The 27,666-nt window shown below is 43.7% G+C and overlaps 2 protein-coding genes across 3 annotated transcripts in view; one reads left to right on the top strand and one right to left on the bottom strand.

Moving 5' to 3' along the window:
• Positions 1 to 12,844, top strand: part of DIO1 (deiodinase, iodothyronine, type I) — a 17,362-nt gene extending 4,518 nt beyond the window's left edge. Inside the window, 3 exon segments of the mRNA XM_011973796.1 lie at positions 5,875 to 6,018; positions 7,552 to 7,751; positions 11,708 to 12,844. Coding sequence (XP_011829186.1) covers positions 5,875 to 6,018; positions 7,552 to 7,751; positions 11,708 to 11,776 — 413 coding nt within the window. The 3' untranslated portion in view covers positions 11,777 to 12,844.
• Positions 12,845 to 19,035: 6,191 nt separating this feature from the next.
• Positions 19,036 to 27,666, bottom strand: part of HSPB11 (heat shock protein family B (small), member 11) — a 27,365-nt gene continuing 18,734 nt past the window's right edge. Inside the window, exons 5-6 of one of the 2 annotated variants that reach the window (XM_011973798.1) lie at positions 26,383 to 26,426; positions 19,036 to 19,235 (exon numbers count right to left, since the gene is read on the bottom strand). In XM_011973798.1, the coding sequence (XP_011829188.1) occupies positions 19,176 to 19,235; positions 26,383 to 26,426 (104 nt within the window). In that variant the 3' untranslated portion in view covers positions 19,036 to 19,175. Of the gene's footprint in view, positions 19,236 to 24,019; positions 24,231 to 26,382; positions 26,427 to 27,666 lie in introns of those variants that run through there. The other variant, XM_011973797.1, reaches the window with a different exon arrangement.

A 27,666-nucleotide genomic window follows, 5' to 3' on the forward strand; every position in this document is an offset into this window, starting at 1 on the left:
ACATGTTGTAACTACTTTGGAAACCCACCAGGCCACCAAAAAGCTCTGTTGTATGCTTTGTGTATGAACTCTGAACTCAGAGCCACAGACAGAGAGACATAAAGAATCTTTACTGATAATCTAAAGCAACTGCTTCGTTTTTGAGATGCAAAGGCCCAGAGAGGTGAATGACTTGCTTGGCGTCACACAGTGAATTCTTAGAAGAGCTGGAACTGGACTTCTGACTCTCAGCTCGTGCACTTGCTGTTCCTGGATAAGACAACAGGAGCTCAGGGAAACTCTCAGCCACCTCCAGCCCTCTGTGTGTCCATGCACATGCACAAACACAATAACACAATATACACACACTCTTGGACACACACAGAATAAAACATCGAGTAACTGGCATGGTGTGGCAGAAGGCAAGTTCTGGATGATTTACTTTCTGGATACTTGAGAGTTAATCTGAACCTGGTTTTATTTCAGCCCCTGTTTAAAATCTTCTAACATCTTTCCAAATGTACTTACAAGTGTTGTCCAGTAACTATAAATAGGATTTCTCTGTTGAGAGATCCTGATGTCGGGGGTAATTTACTGGTCTGGGCTGTTTTCCCATTTATACAAAGGAGTTGGACTTGATAGTCTTCACTGGATTCTGGAAATGGTGTTCTCTGCACTGTGGTCTGTGGACATGGGCAGGGTGCCAGCCCCCATGCACCCATCCTTTATCTCTCTGCTGCTGAGGAAAGCAGAGAACTGAGTTTAAACTTTGCCCTCAATACTGACCACTGTACCCAACCACACTATAAATAATTAAACAAATGACTCTGTTTCTTCCAGCATCTGAATCAGTGGATGTTGAGTTTTTTCCCCAATTAAAAACAAAATTTCATACCGCTGATACTTAGAGTGGATCATGACCATAAGTCTTTCGGGTTCTTTATTTTTTGTTTTTATTGAGATGCGTCTCACGCTGTTGCCCAGGCTGGAGTGCGCTGGCATGACCATAGCTCACAGCAGCCTCATTCCTGGGCTCAAGCGGTCTTGAGGCCTCAGCCTCCCAAGTAGCTGGGACTAGACATGTGTCACCACGCCTGGATAATTTTTTGTTAGAGATGGGGTCCTGCTATGTTGCCCAGGCTTTTTGGGTTCCTACCTAAAGAGTGACAGAGTGACTGACTCTCTGGGGTCATCGGAGGCCAGTGACTGGCCACTTGGCCACAATTGACCTCTGAGCTAGCTGCCCTCCTGAAGCCTGGGCTTCCTTGTCACGTGGGTGAGGAATCATAGTGCAGTCAACCAGCAGAGACTGAGGTCACTTAATGCCTCCTCAGGCCTCTTAGGAAAAAGTCTGTGACCCAAAGACAAGGAGAGCTGCTGCGTGTGTCCAGTGAAACTAGTCTGCTTTCCTCTCATATACTAAACATTGAGGACTATAAACCAATTTTGTTTCTTCTTTTACTTGGCCACCAGGAAACTCAGAGTCAAAATATAGCTCAGTTACAACAAATGCATGGGACCTATGACCTGTGTGTATTCCATTTTCCCCTCCTGTTCTTTGCCTCCCAGAGGGGCATGATTTAAAAAATTCTGGCCAGGCACAGTGGCTAACGTCTGTAATCCCAGCTCTTTGGGAGGCCAAGGCTGGCGAATCATTTGAGGTCAGGAGTTCGAGACCAGTCTGGCCAACATGGAGAAACCCTGTCTTTACTAAAAATACAACAATTAGCCAGGCATGGTGGTGTGCGCTTGTAATCCCAGCTATTTGGGAGGCTGAGGCAGGAGAATTCCTTGAACTTGGGAGGCGGAAGTTTCCGTGAGCTGAGATCACGCTTTCTGTGAGCTGAGATCACGCTTTTGCACTATAGCCTGGGTGACAGAGCAAAACTCCGTCTCAAAAATAAAAAATAAAAAATTCGATTTAATGTGTTAGTATAGGTGTAAGGAGCTTTAAATTCTTTGCAGAACACAGAGGGGATATAGTTAACCAAATAAACCACATGCAAGTTAAGATGCCCTCTACTCCCCATCTCTCAGCAAACTCTGTCAATTCTGCCTCCTCCCCAGCTCCACTGCCCCACACTAGCTAGCCCAGGCTCCCATTCTCTCTCTTTCTCTTCTAGAGACAGGGTCTCATTCTGTGGCCCAGGCTGGAGTGCAATGGCACAATCACAGCTGACCACAGCCTCAACCTCTTGGGCTTAATGGATCCTCCGGCCTCAGCCTCTTGAGTGGCTGGGACTACAGAGATGAGGTCTCACTATGTTGCCCACTGTGAGTAGTCTCAAACTCATGGGCTGAAGCGATCCTCCTGCCTTGGCCTCCCAAAGTCCTGGGATTACAGGTGTGAGCTACTGCATCCAGGCCCGTTGTCTTTCATGTAGACTTCTCCAGTGCCCCCTAACTGCTTATCCATCACTTTCATTTTCACTCTTAGTCCTTTCTCCGCAGAGCAGCCAGAGTGATCTTCAAGTGTACGTCTGGTCATTACATGGCCCTACTGTAGCTGTCAGGGTTCTGGCTTGTAAGCAACAGAAGCTCCCTCTGGTTTTCTTGGTCACACACACATTTGTACATAAAGGAACATACTGGAAAGATGTTGAGTGCTTTCCAGAAACAATACCAGCTGGTCTTGATTGGACTGTCTTTTAGCATCAATAGTTGGGCTTGGATCCTGCTGTCATTGTGGTTGCTATGGGAACCCATCACCATCCCTTACGGGGTACCACAACTGGGCTGTGGATGAATTCTGCCATCTCAATGACTCCCAGAATCAAAGATCTATGTGGAAGGGTATAATTAGCCCAGCTGGGTTCACTGCCTGAGCCCTGGCTGCCAGGGGCAGAGTGTGAACCTGGCCCTTCTGTCTTCCATAGAGCAAGGCTGGGCACACTGTTTGATAAATAGAATACAAAATAGGGAATTCTAAGTAGAAAGGAGAGTTAAGAGCTGGGCAGCCAAAATTGCAACAAATGAGTCAGATATAGTCAAGTGTGCCTATAGTTATAGCTTCTCAGAAGGCTGAGGCAGGAGGATCACTTGAGCCCAGAAGTTCAAAGCTGTAGTGTATTACAATGGCACCTGTGAATAGCCACTGCATTCCTGTCTGGGCAACATAACAAGATCTCGTCTCTTAAAAAAAAGAAAGAAAATATGCAACAATATTCACCACCCTTGCTTTATATTCCTATGATAGCCCACATACCTAGGATAAAATCCAGATTCTTTACAAAGGCTTATGGGAGCCTGCCTGTTCTGGTCCATCCCTAACTCTCTAGCCCTTCTCTTGTTGCTCTCCATGCCTGCTTCCTGCCAGTGGTTTTGTGGGGCCTTGAACACACCAAGTTCTGTCCCTCCTTGGGGGCTCTGTGTGAGTCTCTTTGACTAGAATCTCCTTCTCCCTTTGCCCATGGCTGGTTCTCTCCTGTCCTTCATTTCTCAGGTTAAATGGCAGCTCCTCAGAGGCCTTCCCTACCCCACCTGTCTAAAGTAGGTCACTCCTTTACAGCCTCTCTCATAACACTGATCACAATTGGAAACTTCTTCATTTATGCATTTACTTACTTTTTTTTTGCCTGTCTCCCCACTAAGCAGACTTCAAACTGCACACAGCCAGAGAGCTGCTGGTCTCATTCTCTGCCAGATCCCCAGTGTGTGGCAGGGAGACTTGCATATTTAAAGTGCTGAATAAATACTTGTAGATAGAATGAGAGTGTGCTACATGCGGGGGATTCGAGGATGAATGAGGAACAGACCCTGCCCTCAGGGGACAATGAGTAGGGGGATTTGGGGGTATGTGGACACTTAAACAGGCCATGTCACAGTGCAAGACCAGCCATGCTCCAATAAATATATGGTAAGGGCTCAACAACGTCAGCTCTGGTCGTAAACCAGAGGGGGTCGGCTGCTCCCCAGAGTTGTCCTTGGTCTAGGATGGAGAGTTACAGAAGGTTTCCACTCAGGGCTGGCTTCATGGATATGGGACCAGTGAAGCACACAGGGACCTACACTCAAAAGGGCCTTGTCCTTGAGGTTTAATGTTCTGCAGCAGCTGTCTTGAATTTTTGTTGCTGTTGTTTTCAGCACACCAGAATTGCAAAGTATGTCTTGAAATTCTTCATAATTTTATCTTTGAATCTGCATTTTGTAAGTGAAACCCTATGGGACAACGGAGCATGTCCCGAGGACTTGGAGCCTCCGCTCACACAGGCTCCTGTCTTCCACAGCCTCCCTGCCCCTCCAGGACATGTTCTCTAAGGCCCACTCTCCCATCCCCAGGTGCTCCTTCCTGCTCCCACCCAGTGACTTCTGCCATCTCCTGACCCCAGAGTGAGCCTAGATACAGATGTGAGGAAGGTGGGGGCAGGTGTCACATCCCCGTGTTGCATGGCAGCTGTCCCCATCCTGGACTCGCAGTGCCATGGTGCAATTCGCCAAGTGACTGAGGGTGGGGGAAGCCTCTTGCCCATCCTTTCCCCCATCAAGGTACCTAGTATGTCCCTTACAGTGGTTGCAGTGCCCTGTGGGTTGGAGTGGTGGGCAGGTGGGAAGGGGCCATGTCTGGCTCAACTTCTGTGATGCTGGGCAGGGCATGGCATGTTGGTCTGGTGGCTGGAGGGAGAGGGAAGTGCACACACACTTGGTCTCTGGGGTGCTGGGTAGCTGTGAGGATCTGCTCTCACTCTATGAATATCCCTGTGCCAGGGGAATATGACATTAAATAGCAACTAAAATACACGATGCCAGGTCAAGAGAGGGACTGCAGAAGATTAGAAATGTCTTTGTATTCTAGGCCGGGCATGGTGGCTCAGGCCTGTAATCCCAGCACTTTGGGAGGCCAAGGCTGGTGGATCACTTGAGGTCAAGAGTCCAAGACTAGCCTGCCCAACATAGCGAAACCCCATCTCTACTAAAAATACAAAAATTCGCCAGGTGTGGTGGCGCACACCTGGAGTCCTAGCTACTCAGGAGGCTGAGGCAGGAGAATCGCTTGAACCTCGGAGGCAGAGGTTGCAGTGAGCTGAGATCACACCACTGCACTCCAGCCTGGGCGAGACTCCATCTCAAAAAAATAAATAAAAAAGAAAGAAAAGTCTTTATATTTTCATAAATTTAACGGCACTTTCCCCCACTTTTTGAACAAAGAACCCTGCATTTTCATTTGGCAGCAGGCCCAGCAAATTATGCAGCTGGTCCTGCTCCTAGCGTTCACTGTCTTTGTGGAGCTGCCTTCGGTGCCTCCCTACTTCATAGGTCAGGGAGGAGATAAAAGCTCATAGCAAGAGCTTACATTTATTAAGCACTTACTATGGGCCAGGAACCAGTTTAAGCCCTTATCTCTATTAATTTATTTAATCATCATAACAATGCTACAAAGTATTATTATGCCCCCTTGTGGATGAGGAAACTGAAGTGCTATGAATAGAAAGCACTGAATTGAGAGTTCAGAAACCAGAATGTTCATTTTAATTCCTCACTGACCTGCTGTGTGACCTGAAGCAAGTATGTAAAACTCAGTTTCTTTGTCTATAAAATGGGGGAAAAAATTACCAACCTTGCTGTATTACTAATCCCATCACAGGAGAGAATGGATGCATACCTGCCTTATAAACTGCCTGAAAGGGACTCCTCTTATATTTAAACTACCATGCGGCAACTACAGGTGGTCCACTGAGACCACCTAAAAAAACCTCTCATTTTGGAGAGGAGTAAACCAGTTTCATCCCCTGCTAAGTCATGCTGTCTAGGCTTCGGACCCCAGTGCCTAGGACCCATCCTGGGGTTGGGGGTGGGGGGGCAATAAAAATAACAGAATTGAACATAGGAGTGAAAATGGTGTTTGTAAAAGAAAACTGTGTGTAGATTCTCAGTTTGTGATGGCTCTTGCTGTTTCAGGCAATAGGCCACTGGTGCTGAATTTTGGAAGTTGTACCTGACCTTCATTTATGTTCAAATTCGACCAATTCAAGAGGCTTATTGAAGACTTTAGTTCCATAGCAGATTTTCTCATCATTTACATTGAAGAAGCACATGCATCAGGTACAGAAAGATTCTCTGCCTCTTCTACCTCTTCTCACTCTCTTTTCTCTCTCCCTTTTCCCCAGGCCCCATCTCAAGGTTGGGAGGTAGAGGAAGGAAGAGGAGGGGAGAGGGAAAGAGCCACTATTCACTGAGCACCCATCACTCCCAGGCCCTGCACTAGGCTAACCTCACAGTCTGTGCTTTCAACCAGGGTACAGAGAGCAGAACACCTGGAGTGACAGGGTCTGGCTAGGAGAGGATTCTAACATTTTGATCGGATAAATAGGGAAGCTAAGGGAGAAGAACTTTTTTTTTTGAGACAGGGTCTTGTTCTGTCGTCTGGGCTGGGGCTGGAATGCAGTAGCACTCACATGGCTCACTGCAGCCTGAACCTCCTGGGCTAAATCGATCCTCCCGTCTCAGCCTCCCAAGTAGCTGGAACTGCGGGTATACGCCACCACGCCCAGCTAGATTTTTGTATTTTTTTGTAGAAACAGTTTCACCATGTTACTTGGGCTGGTCTCAAACTCCTAGGTTCAAACAGTCTGCCCACCTTGGCCTCTCAAAGTGCTGGGATTACAGGCATGAGCCACTCCGCCCAGCCTATATTTGCATTTTTGAAAGAACACTGTGGTGAAGAATTAGGAGAAAAGTGTTTAGACTCTGGAGCAGTAGTACTTAAATTCAGTATGAATTAGAATCATCTGGAAGGCTGTCAAAATGCAGATGTCTGGGTCCCATTCCTAGTCCATCTAGGCTGAGGTCTAGGGTTTGCACTACTTAACAAACTTCCAGGTGATGCTGATGCTGCTAGTCTGGGGACACACACTTAGAGAACTACTGATCTAAACCCTTGCCTCTCCAAGTATGGTCTAGGTGCCAGCAGTCTTGGCATCCTGGGAGTTAGAAGGACTCTCAGTTCCACCTTCGACAGACCGAATCAGAATCTTCCTATAACAAGGTCCCCAAATGATTCATGCACATTCAAGATCAAGGAGTGCTGGTTTATTGGACTATTTCACATTGAAGAGCAGGGGCCTGACAGCCAGGAGCCCTGGGCTTCAGTTCTGGATCAATCACTAATTCCTGATGTGACCTTGCACATTCAACCATAATAGGAAACTAGACCAAATCATTGCCAAGGGCTCTGAGAACCTCAGTTAAAAGCGAGGGGCTATTGGCTGGGCGCAGTGGCTCATGCCTCTAATCCCAGCACTTTGGGAGGCCAAGGCAGGCGGATCACCTGAGGTCAGGAGTTCAAGACCAGCCTAAACACGGAGAAGCCCCTTCTCTACTAAAAATACAAAATTAGCTGGGTATGGTGGTGCATGCCTGTAATCCCAGCTAATCGGGAGGCTGAGGCAGGAGAATTGCTTGAACCTGGAGGCGGAGGTTGCAGTGAGCCAAGGTTGCGCCATTGCACTCCAGCCTGGGCAACAAGAGTGAAACTGTGTCTTAAAGAAGAAAAAAAAAAAAAAGTGAGGGGCTATTTAGTCTGCAGGAAGTGTGTGCTATGTCAGTGGGACTTGGTGCCTGGCCTTTCTCTTGTAGATGGCTGGGCTTTTAAGAACAACATGGACATCAGAAATCACCGGAACCTTCAGGACCGCCTGCAGGCAGCCCATCTACTGCTGGCCAGGAGCCCCCAGTGCCCTGTGGTGGTGGACACCATGCAGAACCAGAGCAGCCAGCTCTACGCAGCACTGCCTGAGAGGCTCTATGTAATCCAGGAGGGCAGGATCCTCTACAAGGTGGTGACCTGGGGACAGAGGGTCCAGGGAGGGCAAAGGGGCCCAGGGAGGGGAAGGGCAAAGAGAAGGTTTTGCATCAAGCAGAACTGGATTCAAATCACCACCTAGCCATTTACCAACCATGTGACCATGGGCGAGTGTTTTCACTTCTTGGAGTACCTTCAATTTCCTCTTCTGCAAAATGGGAATGTTGGTCTCCACCTCACAGGGGATGAAATAATGCACACAAAAGTCCCTAGCATTTGGACTGGAGCTGCATCCTCCCGGCTGCCTTTCGAACCCAGATGATGGCCCAGTCCTGGTCTGGTTTCAAACTGAGAGACAGAGAATGTTGTTTTTGGTTTTGGTTTTTGGGGTTTTTTTGTTTGTTTTGTTTTTGTTTTGTTTTTTGTTTGTTTGTTTGTTTTTGATACAGATTCTCACTCTGTTGCCTAGGCTGGAGTGCAGTGGAGTGATCTTGGCTCAACCTCCCAAGTAACCTCTACCTCCCGGATTCAAGTGATTCTCCTGCCTCAGCCTCCCAAGTAGCTGGGACTACAGGCACACACCATGCCCAGCTAATTTTTGTATTTTGAATAGAGACGGGGTTTCGTCATGTTGGCCAGGCTGGTCTTGAACTCCTGGCCTCAAGTGATCTGCCCGCCTTGGCCTCCCAAAGTGCTGGGATAACAGGTGTGAGCCACCATGCCCAGTCTGTTTTTGTTTTATAAACAGTATTCAGAGAGGGGAATTGACTTGTCCAAGGTCACACTGGGCAAGGCTCTGATTTCAATTCTAAATCCCCTGATCGGGTGGGCCAGAAATGAGAAGGTCTGAAGCTGCTAACATCTGAGACAGGCCTGAACCAGGACTGGTGGTGTAGAAGGCTCAAGGGGAATGGAACCCGTGGTTTGGAGCTGGAAATGCTGGACACAGGGATGTGAGGCAGAAATGCATTTCAGGCTCCCTTTCTTGTGATTGCTTCCTCTCGAAAGTTCCAGCCTGGTCAGGGTGAGGGAGGTAAGTGCATAGCCTCTGACTCTTTAGATACAGTTGGCTTGGCCTCCCTTAAGAAGGTAGAAACTACGTTTTAAAGCGATTGAAGGGATTTCAAGCCTTAGGGAGCAGATGAAACCAAGTATATGGATGCTCCTCTGTCCACAGATCAAGATCAAGCTGACCCTACTTATTCAGATAAAACAAGCAAAAACTTGCAGGCAAATTCCCCATGGTGCAATGGTCACGGCAGAAGAATTTGGGTCCTTCATCCTTTCCTGTACCTTGGGACATGGTTCAGGCATGATTGAGGTACCCTGGGCACTGAGTCCCTACCTTGAGTTAGACCCTGTGCAAATACCGGAAACACAAAAATGAATTGAAAATGACCCACACCTAGCTGGGCACGGTGGCTCACGCCTGTAATCCCAGCACTTTGGGAGGCCAAGGCAAGCAGATCACCTGAGGTCAGGAGTTGGAGACCAGCCTGACCAACATGGTGAAACCCTGTCTCTACTAAAAATACAAAATTAGATGGCTGTGGTGGTGCATGCCTGTAATCCCAGCTACTTGGGAGACTGAGGCAGGAGAATAGCTGGTACCCAGGAGGCAGAGGTTGCGGTGAGCTGAGATTGCGCCATTGCATTCCAGCCTGGGCAACAAGAGCAAAACTCCATCTTGAAAAAAAAAAAAAAAAAGACCGGCCGGGCACAGTGGCTCACGCCTGTAATCCCAGCACTTTGGGAGGCCGAGGCAAGTGGATCATGAGGTCAGGAGTTCAAGACCAGACTGACTAACATGATGAAACCCCGTCTCTAAAAATACAAAAATTAGCCAGGCATGGTGGCACGTGCCTGTAATCCCAGCTACTTGGGAGGCTGGGGCAGGAGAATTGCTTGAACTCGGGAGGCAGAGGTTGCAGTGAGCCGAGATTGTGCCACTGCACTCCAGCCTTGGCAACAGAGCGAGACTCCGTTTCAAAAAAAAGAAAAAAAGAAAATGGCCCACACCCTTACTCACAGGCTGAGGGATAAGGAAGACCCAAATACGACTATTACAGTGTCCCAACTGCTGGGGGACTCCAGAGCAGGGGTCAGAACGCCTTTCCTGTATAGGGCCTGATAGTAAATATTTTCAACTTTGTGCCAAGTAATCCCTGTTGCAACAATTCAATTCTGCTGTTATAGCACAACAGCAGCTGCAGACAACATGCATATGAAAGCATGTGAGGCATCAGGACTGGTCTGGCTCTCAGACTGTAAGGTTTTCTTTTTTTTTTTTTTTTTTTTTTGAGACGGAGTCTCGCTCTGTAGCCCAGGCTAGAGTGCAGTGGCCGGATCTCAGCTCACTGCAAGCTCCGCCTCCCGGGTTCACGCCATTCTCCGGCCTCAGCCTCCCGAGTAGCTGGGACTACAGGCGCCCGCCACCTCGCCCGGCTAGTTTTTTGTATTTCTTAGTAGAGACGGGGTTTCACCGTGTTAGCCAGGATGGTCTCGATCTCCTGACCTCGTGATCCACCCGTCTCGGCCTCCCAAAGTGCTGGGGTTACAGGCTTGAGCCACCGCGCCCGGCCTAGACTGTAAGGTTTTCAACCTCTAGGGAAGGGTAGGCTTCTCAGAGGGGGCAGCAATTGCTTGGGCCTTAAAGGGTAAGGAGTTGGCCCAGTGAGCACAGTGAGTGAAAATCACTGCAGTATAGGGAAGAGGGTGGGCGGAGGCACTGAGGCCTAGTAGGGCAGAGTGTGAATAAAGAATTGGGGACATTGGGGTTACACAGGGGTCTCATTCTGGACCAAGGGGTTTGGCCTTCATCTTAGGGCAAAGGAGAGCCACTGACAGGTTTGGAGCAGGAAAGAGACATGATCAGACCTGTACTTAGAATGTTCACTGGCTCACGGCTGTAACTCTAGCACTTTGGGACGCCCAGGTGGGTGGATCACCTGAGGTCAGGAGTTCAAGACCAGCCTGGTGAAATCCTGTCTGTACTAAAAATACAAAAAAATTAGCCAGGCGTGGTGGCGCACACCTGTAATCCCAGCTACTTGTGAGGTTGAGGCACGAGAATTGTTTGAACCCAGGAGGCGGAGGTTGCAGTGAGCAAAGACTGTGCCAGTGCACTCCAGCCTGGGTGACAGAGTGAGACTCTCTAAAAAAGAAAAGAAAAAGAAAGTTCACTGGTTCCATGGCCGGGCGTGGTGGCTCACGCCTGTAATCCTGGCACTTTGGGAGGCCAAGGCGAGTGGGTCACTTGAGGCCAGGAGTTAGAGACCAGCCTAGCGCACATGGCGAAACCCCATCTCTACTAAAAACACAACAATTAACCAGGTGTGGTGGAGTGCGCCTGTATTCCCTGCTACTCAGGAGGCTGAGGTAGGAGAATCCCTTGAACCTGGGAGGCGGAGGTTACAGTAAATCAAGATTGTGCCATTGCACTCTAGCCTGGGCAACAGAGTGAGACTCTGTCTCAAAAAAAGAAAAAAAGAAAAAAAAGAAAGTTCACTGGTTCCTGGTTGAAAAATGGACAGGAGGGAGCAGGGACTAAGGACTGGGGATAGTTGGGAGGGGTGGCAGCTGCCCAAGTTGTGGATGAAAAGGGCTGACCTAGGGCAGTAGAACTGGAGAGGCAGAGATGGTTCTGAGGTAGGATGGGTAGAACTTGATGTGAAGGCTGGAGAAGATTAGGTCAGTCTGAAGGTCTAAGTATGGAAGAAAAGCTTATTTGTACAGAACTCTTCTCTTTTTGAAAGACTATGTCACTTTATGTCCTCTAGTTTTCCTGCTTCTCTGTCCAACCTTCCTGTTAACTGCTGATGCCACTGTACACACTTTCTCACCCACCTCACGGTTGCATCTGCCACTGAATTAGCCATGCTGACGGCTCCTACATAGACATCATTTGACCAGATCTTGCAACTAACCTCCAGACCTACATGTTCCTTGCAAGTTGGAAATCTCGGAATGCCTGATTCATTTCTCTTGCAGGGTAAATCTGGCCCTTGGAACTACAATCCAGAGGAAGTTCGTGCTGTTCTGGAAAAGCTCTACAGTTAATCTGGACAGATACCTCAATTCTAGGTGACCAACGGGAGGGCTTCTCAAGGCTTGGCTCTCCCTGAGACCCAGCTGGCTTTTACCTTTGACCTGTGTCCCTAGCTGAATCGCTAGCTCAAATTTTTCTGATCTAAGCAAACAATTCCCAGCTGAGGAATGCAAGCCACAGCACCCAATCAAGACAAATTGTTATTATCAGAAAATGACGCAACACTTGAGCTGTTCAGGCTAGTTCCCTGTTGAAGAAAGTACAGCCTGACACTGCTCCCACTGTGGAGACCACATTCCCTGCACACCATCTTTGAAAGAGCAGTTGCACTGTACAGGCACACTTCTGAGGTACGGTATCTCTCTCCAGCCACTCCGATACCAAGTAATTCAAGCTGGCATTCCTTCTACTAGGGAAATTCATTTTATCCAATTTGCATTTATGGAATTGATCATTTAAGACACTAAATTAGTTTTTAGAACCAAGTATGGGAAGAATTCCAGTTGTTAGGAAGAGATGAGGAGTTGGAAGAGGAGGGATTAGAAACAGGAGGAGGCAGTCATCCTCTCCTTGCCAAAAGATTTAAACCTGTCCACATGGCTGGTGATGATGGGTGAGTTCCCATGGTAACACATCTCTAATTTTACCAGGGAAGAGGAGAGTACTCACTTTACCATCTTTGAATATATTTCATAGAAATCTAGCTCTCTGTACCCTGAAATCTTCCACTCGCCTCACTTTTCAACAGAGTCATCTAGAAGGGAGGGTTGGCTTCCCAAAAGCATAACCTTGACCAAACCAAACAATAGGCACCAGCAATGCTGTCATTCAGTTATGCAGAAGCTCATATGTGAAATTCTGTTTCTCTGATTTCTTCGCAAGTCTCTTAATGGTCATTAGTGTTAGATTACATCAAACTGACGGATAACCATTGGTATTCATCTATTTCAACTCTGTGTCTTTACATATTTGTTTATGATGGCCACAGCCTAAAGTACACACGGCTGTGACTTGATTCAAAAGAAAATGTTATAAGATGCAGTAAGCTAATAACAGAATGATTAAAATATATCAGGCTATTTTGGATGGCTTCAGTGTGATCTTTACATTTTCTTTTCCAATTTGTATCTGATTACCCATGTAATCTGACCAGCAAAACTACCATATGCTGGAAGGGCCTCATCTGGGGGGAAGAACATTCAGGCCCTATGTTACATGTTAAATGTGGTTTTGTCTTATGAACTCCTGCTGGAGTGAAACAATTTTTCACATTGGAATCAAATTACCTTTACAACATGACATCAAAGAATGGATCTGGAGACCTTTTGCTAGCATGAGAACATATTGTCTTTAGCTATACTTTAGTTGCTACAAAGTTAATATTATTAATGTTGTCACTTTATTATTTTAAAAATAGTTATTATTGCAAGAGGCTGAGGCAGGAGAATCACTTGAACCCGTTGAACCCAGGAGGCAGAGGTTGCAGTGAGCCAAGATGGTGCCCCTGCACTCCAGCCTGGGTGACCGAGCGAGACTCCATAAAAAAAAAAGTCATTATTAATCATCTACCAGGCACAGTCACTTTCACTTTCAGATATGTTATCTCATTTAATCTCTATATCTCAAAGAGGAGATGATTATCCCCATTTTACAGATGAGGAAATCAGGGCTCAGAGAGTTAAGTAACTTGCATAACTTCTCAGAACTAGTAAGTAACAAGCCGAGATTCAAACCGGATCTCTAACTCGAAGGCCAGAGTCCTAGCTCTGTTCCTGCCAGCTGGGTGACTTTGATCAAGCTGCCTTGGTATCTTGACCTATAAAACAGGGTTTCAATAGTGCCTAGTCCATAGATTCATCAGTAGAGCACTGAGAACTGTGCCTGATTTGGAGAAAATGTCATGAAGTGTTGGCTATTATGATTATCATAATTATTGTCTCACAACTGCTTCCTCAGGCCCTCTTTTTGGAGGTTGGGGGTGGAAGGAGGACAAGACAATAGGGACGCTGAATAAAAATTTTCCATCCTACCAAAGCCACTCATGACCAATACAGGCATGAGTTTTTGAGGTTATACTGAAAATGAGAAGCTGTGAGAATGACATGACTGAAGCACAGCTGAGCACTCACTGTCCCTCCTAAGTTCCACAAAAGGAGACAGCATATAAGGCAAGACTCTTCTGAATCACTTCTCTGATGGTCTTCCAATTCATGTCTATAAATGCACAGAAATCTCCCCGTTTTCAACAAGTAATAGTAGCTGAAACTGAGAAGGTTTTCAGAATGATAAAAATAGACCCCCGGCTTTCCAATTCGATTCTCTTCAACTTAATGCATCAAACATTGAGCATTGATACTTTTCTGGGTGCAGAGTTATGCAAAGATAGACAAAGAACAGCTATTGTCCTCCAGCAGCTTAATCTCACAGGGGACCAGACATACACTCCAATGACAATAACTCAAGGTGGAATATATGTTAGAGTGAAGACTAAATGCTCAGAGCTGGGTGAATCCAACAACGCTTTTTGGAGCTGGTGGCATTTGAGCTTGGTCTTCAAAGATGCCCAGTACTTCCATAAGTTGGGATGGGAGCCTTGAGAAGATGGGAAGGGAGAAGGGCATTTCAAGTGGGGAGAACTACATGGGCAAAGGTGGAAAAAGGGCTATGTGCAGGAGACTGCAAGAAGTTTGGGGTCAGTTCCAATCCTTTTGTTTTACAGTGCTAGCCATAGGCCAGGGTAGTTCAATGGTTCTCAAACTTGGGCATGCAACAAAATCACCTGGAGGGCTTGCTGCAACACAGATTCTTGGGGCTCATCCCCAGAATTTAAGATTCCAGTAGGTCTGGGGTTGAGCTAGGGAATTTGCATTACTAACAAGTTCTCAGGTGAGGCTGATGCTGCTTTCCCAGGAACCACACTTTGAGAACCGCTGCTATAGTAGGTGGTGTTGGTGCTCTGCCCAGATGCTTTTACCAAGCCATTGTACTCATCAGCCAGCTGCTGTGAGTGTTGGCTGCTAATGACTCACAGATGCACTCTTTCCTGAGAATTTGCCCTCATGATAGGAGCTATCTTACCCAGAAATACCTGTGAGATTATGTCCTCCACCTGAGTGTGGCCCACAGCCAATGGCTGATGGATTGAAATTATAAAAGCCTGCTCCCTTGCTGCAAGGTGGGGTAGTCTACTTCTCTGGTGCCAGTCATGCTCCAGAGCTCCCTATGGGATCAGACTGACGCTAGACTTCAGCAGAAGCCATATGTTTAATTTTTCCCTCTGCCTGATCCTGCTTCTCTCTCACTACCTTAGAGGTTTCTCCTGAGAGCGTTCCCTCAATAAATCACTCTTCAAAGAATCCTTGTCGGACGCTCTGCTTCTAGAGAACCTGACCCACAGCAGTTCCCTTCTGGGTCTTTTCTGATTATGAGTCTTCATTAGTGGGGCTTGTTATCTGCTGAAACATAGTGTGGGATGAGGAGTCAGCTGGCGCAATCTGCAACTTTCATTGACGTTCGCTGTCTTGAGTCGCCTATTATTAACTAAGTTCCTTCCTTTGAGATGGGGCTCAGGGAAATCCCGTTCAGTTACACTCCCTTTGCTTTGGATGCTTTTCCACCTTCTGTTATGGATTGAATTGTGCCCCTCTAACCCCCGAAATGCATATGTCAAAGCTTTAACCTCCTTTTATTTGGAGATAGGGCCTTTACAGAGGTAATGAAAATCACATGAAGTCATAAGGGTGTGGCCTTGATAAGACAGGAATAGTGTTCCTTAAGAGACTCCAGAGTGCACTCTCTGCACACACACAAAGAAGAGCTCGTGTGAGCACACAGCAAGGTGGCAGCTACCTACAACGCAGGAAGAAAGGGTTCACCAGAAACTATGCCAGCACCCTGATCTCAGACTTCCAGCCTCCAGAGCAGTGAGAAAATAAATATCTGTTGTTTCAGCTACCCAGTTTATGGTATTTTGTTAGAGCAGCTGGAGCTAAGACAACTTCTTTCATCATGCTTTACCTCCAGCAGTCTCCTCTGGTGTATCCTGCCTGATTCTCCTCCAGCTCCATCTTCCCTGCCATTCTGGGATTAACCTCAAGGCTCTCTGGAGACATTCGCCATCCTCCTGACTCACCTGCAGCCTTTTTCAATCTAAACAAGGGACTCTTGGATAAGCCTTTCATAACCATGACACGTTTAATGAAGTCTCTAGCTTTGAGAGAACATATGCCAGTTCTCAGCTTCTTCCTTTACCAAAATCCTCATTTCACAGTACTTAGTGAGTAGGTGTCCCATTTTGATGTTAGGGGTTATAGCTGCTTCCTCGAAGATAAAATGTTTTTCTTTTTATAATTCCTTTTGTTGTGAATGTTTTGAGAAAGGGGATGAGGTAAAAATCCCTTTACCCCATCATCTTTAACCAGAAGTATCCATTTTATATTTATAAGCTTATATATATATATAAAATTCATATCCCATTATAAAATGATGTTTGTATATATCCTACTTTCTAATATATGGCTGCATAGTAGTTTCCAGTTTTTCTATCTTATAAACATTGCTATAAATCTTTGTCCACTTATCTTTGTATATTCCTTTATCTGATTAATAGGATATATTTCTAGAAATGGAATTTCTGTGTCAAAGACTACGTGCATGTTTAAAACTTTGATGTACACTGCCACACACTATCTCCCAGAAGGCTGTCTATCAGGGTCAAGTTACAAAGGGCTGCTGGAACATCACCTAGAAGGTGAAGCCCACAAAGGATGCCTCCCCCAGCCTGGCCCCTGCAGAGGGGCATTACTGAGAGAGGGCTCAATAAATGCAATGTGCTATAAAAAAATCTGTATAAATGAGTGATAAACACAATTTTCATTTCTGTAATATTTCTTTGCCTAGACTTGGTACATGGTTAAAAGGTCATTAGATTTTTACTTTTTTATTCATCCCTTTAAATAAGTATTTATGGTTTAAACTTTATGCAAGGCGCTGTGATAGGCATTGGTCCACAGTAAGTGATCCAAAAATTCATATATTATTGACTAGCTTTATTCAAAGCTCCTCAAAGATTCTACAGTATAAAGAGATACAAGCATGCAAATAAGTGAACAATGTTCACTTATTCAGTCAACAGATATTTATTGAGAATATATATGCCAGGCACTATTCTAAGCCCTGGGCATACAGTCATGAGCAGAAGCAACAAAACTCCCTGCCTTGGGGAGCTTACATTCTAGTGAGAGAGTTGATAAACATGATATACATGATAAATAGAAAAAATATATGTTAGAGAGTGATAAGCAGGGCTGTCCCTATAAGGGTGAGAGCGCCCGGGGTAATTCAATTGATTAAACTTCCTACTCAAGAGACTCACACCTGAATGCAGGTGGCACTGCCCTCATCTTTCAAAGGATACTTGGGCTATCATTAATATCATTAAAAGAAAAAAATGTAAGTGGAATTTTAATGATAGAAATGAAGAGTCAGGTATAAAAACTCCCAAATACAGAACACAGGGTGGCTGCGTCAGGTCCCTAACCTAAGAAAAGGAGAAAAATAAAACAGGGAAAAAAGATTGAATGTGTTTCTCTTGCGAGGGAAAGGTGCAGGAACACTCTAATTTTAGATAGGGAGGCCAGAGAAAGGCTTATTGAGAAGGAAATTTTGTGTAAGGACCTGATGTCAATGAGGAAGCCAGCTATACCGATACCAGTGGCAAGAGCACTACAGGCAGAGGAAACAGCAAACACAAAGGCCTCATTACGTAGTACACACAGCACAGTGGCAGTCAGGAGTCCATGGGCAGGTGGAGAAAAGGCCACATGAGGGGGAAAAAGGATGCTAGTTGAGGACAAATGAGACTTTAAAAAGGTGAGGGGCTGGGAGCAGGGGCTCACACCTATATTCCCAACACTTTGGGAGGCCAAGGCGGGAGGATCCTGTGAGCCCGGGAGGTTGAGACTAGCCTGGGCAACATAGTGAAACCCCATCTCTATAAAAATAGAAAAAATTAGCCAGGTGTGGTGGCATGTCTGCAGTCCGAGCTACCCAGGACACTGAGGTGGGAGGATCACCCGAGCCTGGGAGGTCAAGACTGCTGTGAGCTGTGTTTGCACCACTGAGCTCTAGCCTGGGCGACAGACCTGGTCTCAAAAAAAGAAAAGAGGTGAGGGGGTAGTTCAGCAGTGAAAAACAAAACAAAGCAAAAAGGTAAAGTTACATGTCATATTTATTGCCTGAAATTTGGAGTGGTTTAAGGTGATAATGAGTTTTTTAAAGCCTAGAAAAATGAAGGTTAAAGCATGCTGTTTTCAATACTATATATGAAGTGGATGTTCTACAGTCATCATTTGTTTCCTGCATCCACAGAAGACAGAGAAAAAAGACTTAAAGATAACTCACCAGGCCTATGCCAAAGAAATCAATCAGATAACCTCTGGAGACCCCTTTTAGCAATCTGTAAGCCTCAACACAGTGTTTCTTACACAAAGAGTTATTGCCATTTCAGTTTAGAAACTTGGCAAAAAGAAAATGCTCAGCATTTCATTTTATTGAACATGAACACAATTGCTGTAATTCACATTACTTCTCAAAAACCTTAAATGGTTCCAATGTTACAAGAAAATACCTGAAAGCCTGTGATATAGCTGTAATGTTCAGTTTTAGTTTTACTTTTTGCTCTACTTAGACTTTTCTATTCATCTTTCCCCAAATTCATTATTATGAATGACTACTCACCTTCACATCTTTTATCTGTTATACCAGTGTGACTTTTGAAATGCCTTTCCTACTCTTCTCCATTTAAAACTTGCTTTTCCAGGCCGGGCACAGTGGCTCACGCCTGTAATCCCATCACTTTGGGAGGCCAAGGCAGTGGATCACCTGAGGTCAGGAGTTCGAGACCAGTCTGGCTGGCCAACATGGTGAAACCCCGTCTCTAATAAAAATACAACAAAATTAGCTGGGCATGGTGGTGGGCACCTGTAATCCCAGCTACTCGGGAGGCTGAGGCAGGAGAATCACTTGAACTTGGGAGGCGGAGGTTGCAGTGAGCTGAGATCATGCCGCTGCACTCTAGCCTGGGCGACAGAATGTGACTCTATCTAAACAAACAAACGAAGAAACCCCTGCTTTTCCAAGAGTAAATCTGTGTAACAAATCTTAGAAGGTGACTTAACAGTAAGTACTAACAGCCTTAAAACTGTTGCTAACTGGCCAGGCACAGTGGCTCATGCCTGTAATCCCAGCACTTTGGGAGGCCGAGGCGGGCAGATCACCTGAAGTCAGGAGTTCAAGACCAGCCTGGCCAACATGGCGAAACCCTGCCTCTACTAAAAATACAAAGAAATTAGCCGGGCATAGTGGCAGATGCCTGTAATCCCAGCTGCTAGGGAGGCTGAGGCAGGAGAATCACTTGAACCTGGGAGGTGGAGGTTGCAGTGAGCCGAGATAGTGCCATCCCACTCCAGCCTGGAGGACAAGAGAAAAACTACATCTCAAAAAAAACTAAAAGACGGTGAGACTCTATCTAAAAAAAAAAAAAAAAAAAAAAAAAATTAAAGCTTATATAAAAGTAGAAATACTAGTACAATGAACCTCCATATATCTATCACCCAGATTCAATAAATTATTGTCACATTTGCTTCTTCAACTAACCCCTTTTCCTTTATAAAGTCTCTGCTTAAATAGTAAGCAAATTCCAGATTATCAGACCATTTCAGTCATCCATAGTTCTATATGCATCTCATGTATATATGCATTTCATCCATAATTCTATATGCATCTCATATGCTTTATATGCATTTCAGTCACCCATAGTTCTATATGCATTTAAGCTTATGCATTTTATTACATAAGCTTAAAGCCAGTCTCACACGTAGTAAAATGAATAACATCCAGTCTACAAGAAAATTTCCTCAATTATCTTAAAATGTCCTTTTTTGGCCAGGCACAGTGGCTCACACTTGTAATCCCAGCACTTTGGGAGGCCGAGGCAGGCAGATCACCTGAGGTCAGGAGTTTGAGACCAGCCTGGCCACCATGGTGAGACCCCCAACTCTATTAAAAATACAGAAATTGGCCGGGTGTGGTGGCAGGTGCCTGTAATCCCAGCTACTCAGGAGGCTGAGGCAGGATAATTACTTGAACCCAGGAGGCACAGGTTGCAGTGAGCTGAGACTGTACCACTGTACTCCAGCCTGGGCAACAAGAGAGAAACTCCATCTCAAAAAAAAAAGTCATTTTTCAGTTTGTCTATTCAAATCAGCATCCATCACGATCCATACATGGCATGTGGTTATAGGAGCTCTTAGGTCTCCTTGAATCTACAGCTGGCCCCTTTCCTTAATTAACATTTTTTATGTCACTGAATTTATGAAGAAACCAGGTCACTTGCCCTGTAGGATGAGCCACATTCTAGACTTGTTTATCAGTTAGGATAGGCTAGGTTATACTGTGGTAACAAGCAATTCCAAAATCTAATTGGCTTAAAACAATGAAGCTTAATTTCTTACTTCTCCTATATACCCATCTCAGATTGAGCTACTGATGACTGATAAAAACAGAATTCCTTTACCCAAAATATTGAAAAGAATGTAAATAAAAACGGAAACAAATTGATAAAATACTTTAAAGTATATCAGTGACAACTTCCTGTTTAAATAAATATATTGTTAAAAAATCATGCAAGAGCATTTTGTTATTACTAGGAAAGATTTGAGGAGCTCTGCTACCTGTCAAACATCAGTATCATTTCCAGACCCAGACTGATAAAGTAGTTACTATGCAGAACATCGTTGGTCAATTATGGCACAGGAGGAAAAGAGCCCCAAGGGGCACAGGAGGAAACAAGCTCTCATAGGCAATTAAATGCCTCAGCCACGAAGTCAAGTATTCTTCATCTCATTGGCCAGAACTGGTCACATGGTACTACCTAAACAAATACCAGGAAGTACCTGTAATCCCAGCACTTTGGGAGGCCGAGACGCGCGGATCACAAGGTCAGGAGATCGAGAGCATCCTGGCTAACACGGTGAAACCCCGTCTCTACTAAAAAATACAAAAAAAAAAAAAAAAAAAAAAAACCTAGCCCGGTGAGGTGGCAGGTGCCTGTAGTCCCAGCTACTTGGGAGGCTGAGGCAGGAGAATGGTGTGAATCCGGGAGGTGGAGCTTGCAGTGAGCCAAGATCCGGCCGCTGCACTCTAGCCTAGGCGACAGAGCAAGACTCCGTCTCAAAAAAAAAAAAAATGCCAGGAAGTATTATCTTGCCATATCCAGGAAAAGCACAGATCTGGACATTTCAGTAAGTTGCATTAATGGCTACTAGTGTATTTCATTCCTTGCAGTGTTGCTTTACTTGTTCCTCTATCTCTTGAGTTTCCTGAAAATGGAGGTTATCGCTAGAGTTTGATTAAATTTCAGGTTCAGTAATTTTGGCAAGAGGACTTCATAGGTTGGTCTGTGTGCTTCACATAAAATCACATCAGGAAGCATACCGTGTTTGACTGTAGTAGATTGTAGCAGTAATGGCTCCCTCTCACCCAAGCCAATTTTTTTTTTTTTTTAGATGTAGTTTTGCTCTTGTTGTCCAGACTGGAGTGCAATGGCGTGATCGCGGCTCACTGCCACCTCTGCCTCCCAGGTTCAAGCAATTCTCCTGCCTCAGCCTCCTGAGTAGCTGGGACTACAGGTGCATGCCACCACACCTGGCTCATTTTATATTTTTAGTGGAAACAGGGTTTCACCGTGTTGGCCAGGCTGGTCTTGAACCCCTGACCTCAGGTGATTTGCCCACCTCAGCCTCCCAAAGTGCTGGGATTACAGTCATGGGCCACCGTGCCTGGCCCCAATTTTTTCAGACTTCCTTGTATTTATGCCCTTGGGCAGGCACCTCTTGTTTTCACTCTAGGCTTGGACACATGACATGATTTGGCAAACAGACAACAGCAAATCTGATGGCAAACCGAGACTCAAAAATCATTTGCACTGTGTTTAGAGATAGCAGAAGAAAAAGAAAACTTTGCATACTGGGGATTTCCCTCTTTGCTACTTTTCAGAATTCTGAGACCATCATCTGAAGAAGCCTGGGTTAGCCCCCTGGAGGACAAGAAAAAACTTGCAGCAGAAACCTGCAAACCTTAAAACATGTGAGTGAAATCATCCTACACTATCTAGACCATAGGAGTTGCCAGCTGACCACAGGTACAGCAAAGCAAGCACAAGCCAGAAAAAAATGCCAGCAGATCCCCAGAATTGTGAGCAAATGAAATTGTTGCATTAAGCCATTATGCTTTGAAGTGGTTTGTAACAGAGCAAAAGCTAACTGATACACAAATCCATTTTTAATAAATCAATAGACTCAGATCCCTGCATTGCAAAGTTCCCCACCAATCTTTCAATCAGCTCATCCACTGATTGTTGCCTATATCAATGTTTAATTTCATGCAAATCAATGATTTTTTTTTCCTTTTTTTTTGTTTTGAGACAGGGTTTTGCTCTGTCACTCAGGCTGGAGGGCAGTGGCACAATCATGGCTCACTGAAACCACGATCTTCTGGGCTCAAGCAAACCTACCACCTCAGCCTCCCAAGCAGCTGAGACTACAGGCATGTACCACTCTGCCTGGTTTTGTTATTTTTAATTTTTTTTTTGTAGATATGGGGTCTAGCTATGTTGCTCAGGCTAGTCTGGAACTTCTCAGCTTAAGCCATCCTCCCACCTTGGCCTCCCAAAGTGCTGGGATTATAGGTATGGGCCACCATGCCTGGACTAATGATGATTCTCTAATTCTATCATATCTTGCACATTAATGAGCAGGAATTCTTCTGCAAAGCACTTTCTCTCATCTACTAGGGTTATCTAGTAACTCTCAAATATAGTCTGTACATGATAGATAGATGCCCAATTCTTTCTTTTTAAATACAAATATTCAAATGAGTAATTCTGCCCTAGTTACATCCTGTGTAGTCCAATGAGGGTTTTGTTTTGGTCTTTTATTTTTTCTCTTCTATCAATATGAATTCACTTTTAAATACATTCAGTATGGTTGCAGTCAATTGTAAATTTTTTTTTCCTGCTCAAATTGCCCTTTTTTTTTTTTTTTTTTTTTTTTGCTAATAATAGTACTTTCATGGTGGCTTCTGTATCCTCTTGACATTATCCATTAGTCTCTACTTTCTGGCACAACAAAATGTCCCAGGCTCATCTTGTCTATTTCTTGTCACACTTTTGGAATTGGCCATTCCTCCAAAGAGTCTTGGTTCCAATTAATGGAAAAGGTATTTAGAGATCACAATCTGGGTACTTTATATGCTCACTGATATTTGGATGTCACTGCTTCTAGATCTTTTCATGGACTTAAGAAATAGTATTCTTAAAAAAGAGAAAGAGGGCCAGGTGTGGTGGTTCATGCCTATAAACCCAACGCTTTGGGAGGCTGAGGTGGGCAGATCGCTTGAGCCCAGGAGTTTGAGACAAGCCTTTACTCCAGCCTGGGTGACCTTGTCTCAAAAACAACAACAAAAAGTAAGATGATGTATTTCCTAACCCTTCTCTGAGGTTAGTAAAGTAAAAGTAAAGGCTGGGTGCGGTGGCTCATGCCTGTAATCCCAGCACTTTGGGAGGCCAAGGTGGGCAGATCGCTTGAGCTCAGGAGTTTGAGACCATCCTGGACAACAAGGTGAAACCCCTTCTCTACAAAAAAATTAAAAAATTAGCCAGGCATGGTGTTATGCACCTGTAGTCCCAGCTACTTGGGAAGCTGAGGTGGGAGGATGACTTGAGCCCAGGGGATGGAGAGGTTGCAGTGAGCCAAGATTGAGCCACTGCACTATAGCCTGGGGGACAGCTAGACCCTACTACAAAAAAAATTCTTTTTAATTAAAAGAAAAAGTAAAATCACTTGTTTTACAGGGCCCACCTCAGGTTCCATGACCTCAATGAAACCTGTCCATAAGTACTTTCTCTTTTCTGACCTCTTAAATTGTTTACTGTCTATATTGCTCACTTAGTTCTTTGCATCAATCAATCAATTAAAAAATTAATGCACTACAATCTGAAGAGCACCAGAGTGGATGCTGTGGGGATGCAATGTATTACACATTAAATTTTCATGTGCAGTCACTTCCTCGATTAAGCTATATACTGAAGCCAAAGCTTCCTCATTTCCTCCATGGTGGCCAGTACTGCTGACTGATAAAAACAAAATTCCTTTACCCCAAATACTGAAAACAATGTAAATAAAAACTGAAACAAATTGATACAAATCCTTTTAATAAAGTATATCAGTGACAACTTCCTGTTTAAATAAATATATTGTTAAAAAATCATGCAAGAGCATTTTGTTATAATTATGAGGAAAGGTTTGAGACTACTGTTCCCTCTGCAGAAACGCTATGCACAGATGCAAAATGGTCAAAGGCTGATACAATAATGAATCTCAAGTAAGTAGCGGAGCCATCACGTGCCTGTATGGGAAAAAAATCAATATAAATGCTTTTAGCAGTGCTAGTTAACTGTTAACAAGCAGTTAGCAGAAGAAATGGCTTGATGCAAGAGTAATATTCTAAATACATAACAATATATAAGGCCAGCTACATATAATAGTTGTGGTACGTATCAGCTAAATACAAGCCTTGGTTTGATGAAAAATAGCAACTGGAGCTAAAAACTGCAACTCTCATTTTTGTAGGGACAGGGTCTCGCTGTGTTGTCCAGGCTGGTCTTGAACTAGCCTCAAAACTAGCCTCCCAAAGTGCTGGGATTACAGGTGTGAGCTACCATGCCCAGTTTCTAATTTTTTAAAAGTGTCGGCTGGGTGCGGTGGCTTACGCCTATAATCCCAGCACTTTGGGAGTCTGAGGTGGACAGATCACCTGAGGTTGGGAGTTCGAGACCAGCCTGACCAACATGGAAAAACCCTGTCTCTACTAAAAATACAAAATTAGCTAGGCGTGGTGGCACATGCCTGTTATCCCAGCTACTCGGGAGGCTAAGGCAGGAGAATTGGTTGAACCCGGGAGGTGGAGACTGCAGTGAGCAGAGATTGCACCATTGCACTCCAGCATGGGCAACAAGAGCAAAACTCGGTCTCAAAAAAAAGAAAAAAAGTGTCTTTCTGAAGTATTTTTCATAATAAAGAAGTTTCCTTTGGTTAGTGTTGCCTCAGAATATACTACCCTGAAGCATGACTACATTTTTATATTTACATAATTTCTCTGGAAAGCAATTAGCCAATATATTTTAAAAGCTCTAAGTATGCTTATAACCTTGCACCCAGTAATTCTATTCCTTGAAATTTAATCTTAGAAAGTAAGAAAAAAGGTGGAGGTCACAGTAGCAGGAATATGCATAGATGTCCCCTGTGTATACAGAGGGGACAAACTGTGTAATGACAGAGGGAAGAAAAAGAAAATTAGTTTAAATGTATGCCAATTGGCAAACATTATTTTAAAATTGTACTTATGAAGCCTGTATAATATACTTATGAAGCCTGTATAATACTAAGTTAAAAAAAATGACACAAAATTGTCCACACATTATTATTCTAACTGTACAGCAAATGGTCAACAACTAGAAGAAAATAAATACAGTAAAAGTTTTTGTGACAGGGTAATAAAATTATGGGTGATTTCCAGCCTCCCATTCCCCCCTGCTATTTTTCAAATTTTCTATAATGCTGTGACTCTCCACAGTGCAGTCCTGAAACAATATACGAAAGGTAGCAGGGACTTACTAATCATAACCTACTAGGTAAAGACAGAAAAAAACAGGAAGATAAAATTCAGTAACATTAATTATTTTTCAGGACCTCACTGGCCTCCCCAGTACTCGGGTGAATTTTGGTGGGAGAGAAAGGAACCAAAGGGATTCAAAAACTTCCTACAGAATTTTTTGAAACACTGATTTAATAGTAGCTTCCGGCAAGTTGTGAAGAAGTAAACTTAATGCATAAGGTACGATTTTAACCCTCACTTAGGGAAACTTTAATTAAACAAAGCATGACCACCTAATAGATATTCAGTTGTTTTACTTTTTTGTGTTAGTCTAAAACCGGGGCCTGACCAACTACCAGGAACAGAGGAACTCCTGATGAGGCAGCAGCTTCCTCATCAACAGGCATTCATTTCACTTGACAAGCAAAGCCCAATGGAATGTTGTCGAAAAATACTGGTTCTCTTTCCACCTCACCTCTCTTTGGCTTATTTGTTGCTGATCCTATGCTCTAGTTCCCCTTATCTGAATCTCCCTTGTCCTTTCATGCTTAAATTAACATTCAATTTTGGCATCTCGACCTTTTTTGATTCCTATTCTAAAATGCCTACAGAATCAAACGAAAAAAAGCAAACCAAATAAATACTTCAAAGTAAATGAATGAGAAAAATAAAACAAAAAAAAATGAATTGTTTTATCTTGCCGTCACTCTCTATGAAAGAGCCTAATTTATGAATGTACATTTAGCTTATATTATTATTGAGAATAACTTTCTCTACTGGTTGATTTAGATACAGAACCTATAATATCATGAGGATATTTATTATGTATGACTATGGAGATAGGTTTAAAGTCTAAATACATTGTGCACGTTAATTTCTAATTCTATAAAGTATATTCACTTACCATAATTTCTTCATTTTGAAGCTGCCCCTCTGTATGTACCAAATCTAAAACACAAATGTAACAGAAGAAATGAGTTAAGGGTCAAAATACATGAGAATAGCTACTGAAATTTATGTTCAGCAAAATACGATATCTGGTAAATTATAAGACCAGGTTTGAAGGACTCATCGTTTGCATGTTGAAATTTGATTTAAAAATAGAGGTATATGATATATAAGGCAAAAAAGATAATCTATGAGCTATAAAATATCCTAGTGAGTATAAGCAAAAGTAAATGTCAATTATATTAATAGTAAAAGAATATAAGGAACTGATAAAATGTGAAAATTTCTTTTTAAAACATTTATTTTAAAAAATCCCCTTTTCAAGAAAAAAAAAGTGAACATTTGAGGATCCAGCTACTAACAGAAAGGAGCCATTTTGCCATACCCAAAGGTAACAACTAGAGCTGAGTTTCTCAGTGAGACTTTCACTATGATGCATAATTGTGTGGCCCATGAAGTAATCTTTTCTGGTATCCAAGTTTTAAAAATGTTTCCTTATCTAATTTTAGAGCAGATTAATTTATTTGATCATGAGTTAATCATATCAAACATTCTTTTGGAAACATGAAAGATTTAATTGCTATAATGATAGCTAATGACAGTATTCAAAATTAACTTCATATAAAATAATGTATACAATGTAAAAGCCCCATAGTATTAAAAGAAGTGTTTCTGTTTCCTAACCCTTTTCTGAAATAATGAAAATCAGTAATCTGCTTTACCCCTTCTTTCTCCTTTAGTCCTGCTTCCTAAAAGTAAACATTCTCAACTATTTAAGCTGTTTTTCCTGAAATTATATGCTTTTATTCCTTTTTGATATATTTTTTACTGACTTTATAGTATAGTAGGTGAAATTTTAGCTTTTTAAAGCTGAAATCCCTCTTTTTCCTCCTTCAACTTCTCCCTCTTTCCCTCCTCTCAAATTTGAAATCCTACTTGATGGTTACATTACTTTGTCTATCTAAAGGTTATTTACTCCTGAAATAAGTAATGAATTATAATGATATTTTCTTTCTTGTACAACTCTATCACCAGAAATTAATAATAAACTTTTTCATTTGCATAGTTTTTTTATTTATGAAAAATTGAAAAACATCAGCTGGGCATGGTGGCTCACGCCTGTAATCTCAGCACTTTGGGAGGCCGAGGTGGGCAGATCACGAGGTCAGGAGATCGAGACCATCCTGGCTAACATGGTGAAACCCCATCTCTACTAAAAAATATACAAAAAATTAGCCGG

The sequence above is a fragment of the Mandrillus leucophaeus genome, unplaced genomic scaffold (assembly GCF_000951045.1).
Source record: "Mandrillus leucophaeus isolate KB7577 unplaced genomic scaffold, Mleu.le_1.0 Scaffold14, whole genome shotgun sequence".
NCBI classification, from domain to species: Eukaryota; Metazoa; Chordata; class Mammalia; order Primates; family Cercopithecidae; genus Mandrillus; species Mandrillus leucophaeus.